The 8,211-nt window shown below is 47.4% G+C and overlaps 1 protein-coding gene across 6 annotated transcripts in view; it reads right to left on the reverse strand.

Annotated features, from left to right (window-relative positions):
- Nucleotides 1-17: 17 nt before the first annotated feature.
- Nucleotides 18-8,211, reverse strand: part of LOC306931554 (follistatin-related protein 1-like) — a 101,094-nt gene continuing 92,900 nt past the window's right edge. For 4 of the 6 annotated variants that reach the window (XM_079512968.1, XM_079512966.1, XM_079512967.1 and 1 more), the window contains exons 4-12: nt 6,490-6,582; nt 5,895-6,024; nt 5,778-5,807; nt 4,924-5,054; nt 4,263-4,381; nt 3,966-4,078; nt 2,546-2,656; nt 651-748; nt 18-507 (exon numbers count right to left, since the gene is read on the reverse strand). In XM_079512968.1, coding sequence (XP_079369094.1) covers nt 502-507; nt 651-748; nt 2,546-2,656; nt 3,966-4,078; nt 4,263-4,381; nt 4,924-5,054; nt 5,778-5,807; nt 5,895-6,024; nt 6,490-6,582 — 831 coding nt within the window. In that variant the 3' untranslated portion in view covers nt 18-501. The remainder of the gene's footprint in view (nt 508-650; nt 749-2,545; nt 2,657-3,965; nt 4,079-4,262; nt 4,382-4,923; nt 5,055-5,777; nt 5,808-5,894; nt 6,025-6,489; nt 6,583-8,211) is intronic. The other 2 variants (XM_079512970.1, XM_079512969.1) reach the window with 2 other exon arrangements.

Consider the following 8,211-nt stretch of genomic DNA (forward strand, 5'->3'; position numbering starts at 1 on the left):
AAATAGTTACAGTAGGAAAATGCAAGAGTGAAGTAAACCAAAGATGTCTGGGAATCTTTTATTTTACACTTATTTTACACTCCCTTGAGCCTAAAACAGTTAAATTATTATCATCCTTGTGTTAATGATTATAGTAGCCTATGTATACAATATATTAATAACAGTTCATACCATGTGCCATCAGTGAATACTTTCATCCAAAGTGTGTTACAGTATACCATAAGTGCATACATTTAGTAATATAATTAATAACAATTGAATCTTCAGCCCTGTGCTGGTGTTATGCTCAAAACAGATAAGTGGCAGTATAAAAAAGTACAAAAAACTAAATGCCCAAAAGTTCATCCTGGTTTTAACACTGGATGAGGCTTAGTGGCTTCATCATTTGAAACACAAAAATATAAAACTTTACGTTGAGGAGGGCAGAGTTCTAAGCCTTGAAGCTGGCCAGAGTGAATTCAGTGGGCATAGCCTTGTTGTGTCCCCATGGCGGGGTGTCTCCTAGCCCTAGAGAAACAGACAGTGTTCAGGGCGTTTGCACAACAGAGTAGAGATTACAGGAAACTGTACATACCAGTAATAATGTAGCCTATATGACAGAAGACAGAAATGTCACAGAAAACCTTGCAGAATAACAACTGTGTGTCTACCTGTAAAGCATTGAGTTCCGCTACTCTGCTGCTCCACTCCTCTTCTGTCATCTCTTCGTCCTCTCCTCCTGGGTTCTCTTCCACCTCTATTTGTTCCCCTGAAACACAAGATCAAGTTCATTGTGATTAGCGTTAGCGTGCATACATACCATAGAGTATATAAAAGGATAGAGACTGAACTGGCGCGAAGCTCCGCCCCCCCAGCTATTCATGTCAGTGGAAGTTGCTCAGTGGCGTTTTGAAGCACCCGGAAGACTGCCGGAAGTACCGTCTCAGAATGTCTACTTCCGCATTTGACCACCAAATTTTGGTGGTCAAATGCGGAAGTGCAACCGAGCGCTCAATGTTAAAGCCCAGCTGCGCACGGGGGTTTCCCGGTCATGAATCCACGGGTCCGCCTGTAGTGTCTCCTCCAACCACTAGGGCCCAGTGCTTCAACGTTGAATAGCCTCACTGGCCCCTTGGTATATACGTACGTGCATGCTTGTGTTTGTTGGACAATCTACAGAAAATGTGTAATCTAGTAACAGGCAGACGGCAGTTGCTCAGGCGGCAGAGTGGCCGATTGGAAAACGGAAGGTTCCTGGTTCAACCCCCGGATCCCCCTGGTAGAGGAGTCCTTGAGCAAAACACTTCCCCGATGAGCAGGTTGGTGCCTTGCATGGTTCCCTCCGACGTGCATTGTGAAAGTGTCGTGGATAAAGCAGCTATAGAATCATCGTTGAAAACCTTTGCATCGTTTAAAAGCGTAAAATCGTGCAATAACTCTATTCTCCCATCCGATTGGCCAGCGATTCAGAACTCTTCCCAAGGCATTTGTGCACTTTGCCCCCATCTGATTGGATAAGGTGACATACCCAACTCAACTCTTCCAATTGAACAATGCTTATAGAGATATAGGCAACAACACTCTCAAATTCGCAGGATTTGAACTTTCTATAACAAAAAACATCGCATGGATGCACCTGGGACGTATCCTTCCTCAGTGATGTATCCCAAGGTCATCGGGGTTTCGGGTCTCTCGAACATCATACCCCTCCCCACTCAGCCGGGGTGATCAATTAAGTCCCGACTTACGTCCCAGTAGCTACCCTCAATCAGTCCCACTATAGGGCAAAACCAGATCCACACAATCCGTTGGAACTACTCCAGAACAACTTTGCCAGGGCTGGGAGGTACGCTTCTGGCGCATGGAAGGACTAGGGCGGCTCTGTGGGTTGACTCCTGTCCGGGCCCCTCCTACGTCTCACCAGGTCCACTCCTGCTCTCACCAGGCCCAGGACCGGTGCGTTGCACCAGAGTCCCAGCACCAGACACTTCATTCAGGAGTGGTGGGCAATGGTTCCGCAGACTCCCCCCGAGCGAGAAGGTGGTGCTGCGGGCTCCTCTTGCTGCTTGAATGGCCCTCCTAAAGGCCTCACCGAGGGTTTGTTGGGCTTCCTCCTCGCGGAGGACACAGGCTGGGGCGCTAACCCATACTGCTCACCAGGGTGCCGTTTGTAGTTATTGCTAGCTATTGCTTAGTTAACAAGTCATGAGTCCACTTATATTTCACTAATTGTAAACTGCATCATTGAATTGTAAAATGTAATTAGATACACTACTTGTTACTGCAAAAGTAGTGGAGTTAACCCATTTTTGGCGGGGACCCCTTTTGGTGTTAGCATTATGTTATGCTTTAGCTATTGAAAAATAGCAGATCTACAAGCTCGTAGCGCGCCACTCGGTGGCGCGCTATGAGCTTGTAGATCTGCAATTTTTGAAAAATCGAAGAAACATAGCTTTTTCAAAAAAAGACATTTATAGAATCGTTCCCAGGTCAAAATGGGTTAAAGTAACACATTACTTAACAGCCAGGTTTACTTCCAATGCTGGTGTTTCTATACTGTACTCACCATCACAGGTCAGAGCCGTGCACACCCAGCTGCCACAGGCACACACACACCTGTTGCACTCCATCTGAGTCTCAGAGCCATCCTCAAACACCTCGTCCTCTAGAGCACATTCTACACACGCACACACGCACACACACACACACACACACACACACACACACACACACACACACACACACACACACACACACACACACACACACACACACACACACACACACACACACACACACACACACACACACACACACACACACACACACAAAGCACAGCAAGATGAATACATTTACACACAGATAATTAGGCAAGAAATTAAGGCCTGCTGGAATACGCAACGTGAATATAATTTTCACATGGTCATAAAAAGTAATGAGCATTCGTTTTTGGCCTTCTGAACAGAATATATATGTTTTGTATTGCTTCGTTGATTTGATTTGCGACTGTAGGTCGCAGTTTATTATGAAAACCTGCAAAACCTGTCAGTCACGCCTTGTGACACGCTCCATATATGGCCAATACAGAATTAATTCCATATGTTGATCTGACCTCATCATACCCTGTACACTCAAGACAACTGCCCCCGCTGCCACCCATATATCTCTATATATGGAGCTATGTTGAACTGTATCAAACCCTGTACACTGAGTCAAGACACTGCCGGTGCTGCCACCCTTAGATCTCCATATATGGAGCTGACCTGTTCTGACATTCCATATGTTGATCTGACCTCCTCAAACCCTGTACACTCAAGACACGCTCCATATATGGCCAGCCCTCATCAAACCCTGTACACTCAAGACACTGCCCCCGCTGCCCAGAAGCAGCGAGTGCATTCTCTGGCAGCGGCAATGAGACACGGCGCTGCCGGGGAGAGGGCGGTGGTGGATTATGACAGCTCCGTACCGTGGCAGTGTCAGTCCGTTCGGCGGCCGCGTTCCAAGACACCGCAACTACCGGTGACAGCCACATCTGCCGGGGAAGTCGTGGGGGGGGATTATGTCACTCCACTGCCGCTGCGTCTCGTGGCCGCCGCTCCACGCCGCAACTGCCGGTTAACAGCCACGGCTCTGCCGGGAGAAGGGGCGGCAACTGCCGGGGAAGCTGGGGGGATTATGACTCGCTTCCGCGGCAGTGTGTTGGTCCGACATGCGTTGGTTTGGGTTAGAGTGTCGGACTGATGCCGCTGCCGGAAAATGCACTCGCTCTCCCTCCCGCTGCTACCCTTACATCTCCATATATGGAGCTGACCTGTTCTGGCATTCCATTATGTTGATCTGACCCCCCCATGCCAAAGCGCCAGCGCTCGCCCAGCAGTCTGCCGTCAACCCAGGCAGATGCGTGCACGCGACCTCGCCCTCAGGGTGACGTCTTACTGGTGGATTTATTTACAGATTAATTAAAGATAAAGGAGTGCTATTACGTCTCTCAGGTGGTTGGTAGGTGGGCGTCAGACAGTTGATGAACTCAGCGAGACTCAGCTTCCAATCAGCGTTCTCATCCGACAGCTCTATCAAAGCATCTACACACAGAGACCTAGAGAGAGAGAGAGAGAGAGAGAGACAAGTAGAGTAACAAATAGGATCCTCCACTATAGTATACTATATCCTGTGTGTGTGTGTGTGTGTGTGTGTGTGTGTGTGTGTGTGTGTGTGTGTGTGTGTGTGTGTGTGTGTGTGTGTGTGTGTGTGTGTGTGTGTGTGTGTGTGTGTATAGGTACCTCACTAGCCGACTATTCTCCAGACTGTGAGAGTGTGTGAGGTTGAGGGCGGTGTCATTGTGTTCTAGGAATCGCAGAAACTCTGTCGAATCAAGCTTGGAATCTCCATTATCATAGACCTGTAACACACACACACACACACACACACACACACACACACACACGCACGCACGCACGCACACACACACACACACACACGCACACACACACACACACACACACACGCACACACACACACACACACACACACACACACACACACACACACACACACACTCCACTGTAATTGTATGGTTCTGTAGATTCGGATAAATAGGCAATTGATTGTCCATAATCCCATATTACTCACATAATTATAAGTGAATTCTTATCACAGTTGTTCAACACTATACAGTAGCTACAGTATAACTAACCCATTTAGGCCTGACCTAAACATTTAAAAAAAATCTTCTAAATCCTCCAGTTTTCTGAAATAAATATTTTCGCGATTTTTCAAAGATAGCAGACCTACAAGCTCGTAGCGCGCCGCTCGTAGCGCGCCACAGCTTGTAGATCTGCTATTTTTCAATAGCTAAATTATAACATAATGTTTAAAACACCAAAAGGGGTTCCCGCCGAAAATAGGCCAGGCCCAGATGCAAGACGGCCACACTGCTCTGACCTGGAAGTAAGTGCGTAAAAGGTCACGGACCGAGGACCCGTTTGAGGACAGGCTGGACGGTTCCGCTTCTTCCTGAATCCAGTGGATCACTCTGTTCCTCAGCCAATCACGATCAGACAGGAAACACACGACTGGGTTCACAGAGACAGGCACTTTGAAAAGCTTGCTTTGCATCACAACAAGCCATCAGTAGTCCTCTACTACAGTGTTTCTAGTACATGATGAGTACAGGTCACGAGTGAATATCCCTTAAATTTTTGAGTGGTGCAACCACTCCAAGGAACAGCAATGTCCGTGTTCACCCACCTATGTGACTCGTGTTCACCTATGTGACTCGTGTTAATGTGTGTGACTCATGTGTGACTCATGAGTACCAGTAGGGGCGCTGTTGTGCCAGAAACAGAGAGAGAGAGATAGTGTTGCACTGTTGCCTGCTAATGAGAGAGAAAGGGGGGGGGGGGGGGGGGGGTGTAAGGGGGGGAGTTGCACCACTCAGTTCACACGGGTGTGATTTTTGAGTGGTGCTATAGCCACTCCAACTACATACCAACTATGTGTGTGTCTGTGTGTCCCCCCCCCCCACACACACACACACACACACCACACACCCACACCCACACACACACACACACACACACACACACACACACACACACACACACACACCATGACTCATTGTGAGCTTTCACTATATTAGTTTGGGTCCCGGAGAGACAGAGACATTTCTCTTGTGGGTCCCGAGCTAAAAGGTGTGAGAACAGGAAACCGCTGCTCCACAGTATACTGTAATGTGTTATAATTGATAACTGATATTATACCAAGCCTGTGTATTAAATAATGAGCTGTAAACTTACTAGGGCTGACATCTGTCCTTTTCTTCTCTTCTGGAAGTAGAAACACACAATTATACTCCAGACACATTAACCCATTAAGACCTGCAGGCCAATTCTAATTTACAAATTAGTGCGTACCTAGACACTTTCCTCTGTGTGCCACGTGTATTTTGGTCTGAGTGACACATGCCTCTCGATGCAGCTCACAGTGGTTCCTGTAGGATCTGTCGTTACTTCCACACACCCAGTGCTCCGATGCCTCGCACTGCTGGAGAACCACAGAGACAGAAAACTAATTTTATACTCTAAACAAACTAACGCCAATGTGCAAGCAATAAGCATTGACAGTCGTCTACAGCACTGCTTCCCAAACCTTTTCATGTCAAGGACCCCTAAATCGACATTTATTAGCCCACAGACCCCCATTTGAAAAGATGTGCCAGGGACCCCCATTAGAGAAGATTTTTATTACGGTTCTAGCAGCGATTCTCAACCATTTTCATTTCAAGCACCACCAGTTGGACATGCATTAGGCTACGGACCCCCCATTTAATGGCATTTTTATTTAATCTCTGGGACTGTACAAATGGACCCAGTAGGGGCCTTTGGCACACCTCTTTTATTCATCTCATTCATATGTTTTTCCATGGACCATGAGTCTGACTCTGCAAAAAAGACATTCATTCATACAGAAAGAGCACCATGCAATCTTAAAAATGGAGATTACTATTACCTGTACACAGTGACAGACTGGTTGTCCTTTGTCGGTCGATACACACTCTCTGCCTGCTCCACAGAAAGTCTTATCACACACCGAATGGTCCTGCTTGCGTGCATGTGCGCGCACGCACACACACACACACACACACACACACACACACACACACACACACACACACACACACACACACACACACACACACACACACACACACACACACACACACACACACACACACACACACACACACACACACACACACACACACACACACACACACACACACACACACACACACACACACACACACAGAGAGAGAGAGAGAGAGAGAGACAGATTTCCGTTCATTTTCAGGATGAAACTGAACTAACTATGCACCTTCACGTCTAACTGGCAATCTTGGAAGCAAGTATACATCTCAGATTTTTCCTTTGATCTCTTTATTAACGTTTCCATGTGTGTGTGTGTGTGTGTGTGTGTGTGTGTGTGTGTGTGTGTGTGTGTGTGTGTGTGTGTGTGTGTGTGTGTGTGTGTGTGTGTGTGTGTGTGTGTGTGTGTGTGCGCGCGTGTGCGCGCGCGTGCACGAGAGAGAGTGAAAGAGAGAGTGTTTGTTCCAGACGCGACATACCAAAGCCTACACGGGTTGTGCAGTCGACGCGCTGTGATTGACAGCCTAAACCTAACCCTAACCATAACCTCAGTAAAACTATACCTAACCCTAACGCTAACCTTAACCTCAGTAAACTTAACTTGCCCGGGGGCGTGGTTATAAACACAACGCGTGTAGGAATTAGTATGTAGCGTTCCAGACTGCAGATGGTGACCTTTGACCTTCAATTCAGAGAGACCCATGCACACACCATTTAGCATGACAATAACACACACACGCTTGAGCGTATGCGCGTGCGTGTGTGCGTGTGTGTGTGTGTGTGTGTCTGTGTGTGACTGTGTGTGTGTGTGTGTGTGTGTGTGTGTGTGTGTGTGTGTGTGTGTGTGTGTGTGTGTGTGTGTGTGTGTGTGTGTGTGTGTGTGTGTGTGTGTGTGTGTGTGTCATCTGGCCAGTAGTATAATAGCCACAGGTGTTGAGGAGAGGAGCTCTGACCCTCAACTCCCAAATGTCTGGCCCACGTTTAGACCCTCATAAATCTGGTTCTAACTCCCAGGTTACTTGTAAAATCTTTCTAGTTCTCATAAATGTTAAATGTTAAAGATCAACCTTTTGTCTGCTTCCGGTTGCGGAATCAAAGTAACATTTATTTAAGCAAAATAGACATATAACATAAAACAAATTCTCACACACGCACACACACACGCACACACACACGCACGACACACACACACACACACACACGACACACACACACACGACACACACACACACACACACACACACACACACACACACACACACACACTTCCACCTAAACAGAGGTTTAAACGCATTCCAGACATTCCTATATACTTAAGGGTCTCACACACACTCACACGCTTGTGCACGCTCACACACACGTCAGACAATAGATACATCTGCTGCCTCTGAATCTCCATCTGACATCTGGCACACACCAGACCTGTTGTTAGCAACCAGCTGAGACCCCCCCACACACACACACACACACACACACACACACACACACACACACACACACACACACACACACACACACACACACACACACACACACACACACACACACACACACACACACACACACACACACACACACACACACA

Source organism: Electrona antarctica (genome assembly GCF_951216825.1).
Source record: "Electrona antarctica genome assembly, chromosome: 10".
NCBI lineage: Eukaryota > Metazoa > Chordata > Actinopteri > Myctophiformes > Myctophidae > Electrona > Electrona antarctica.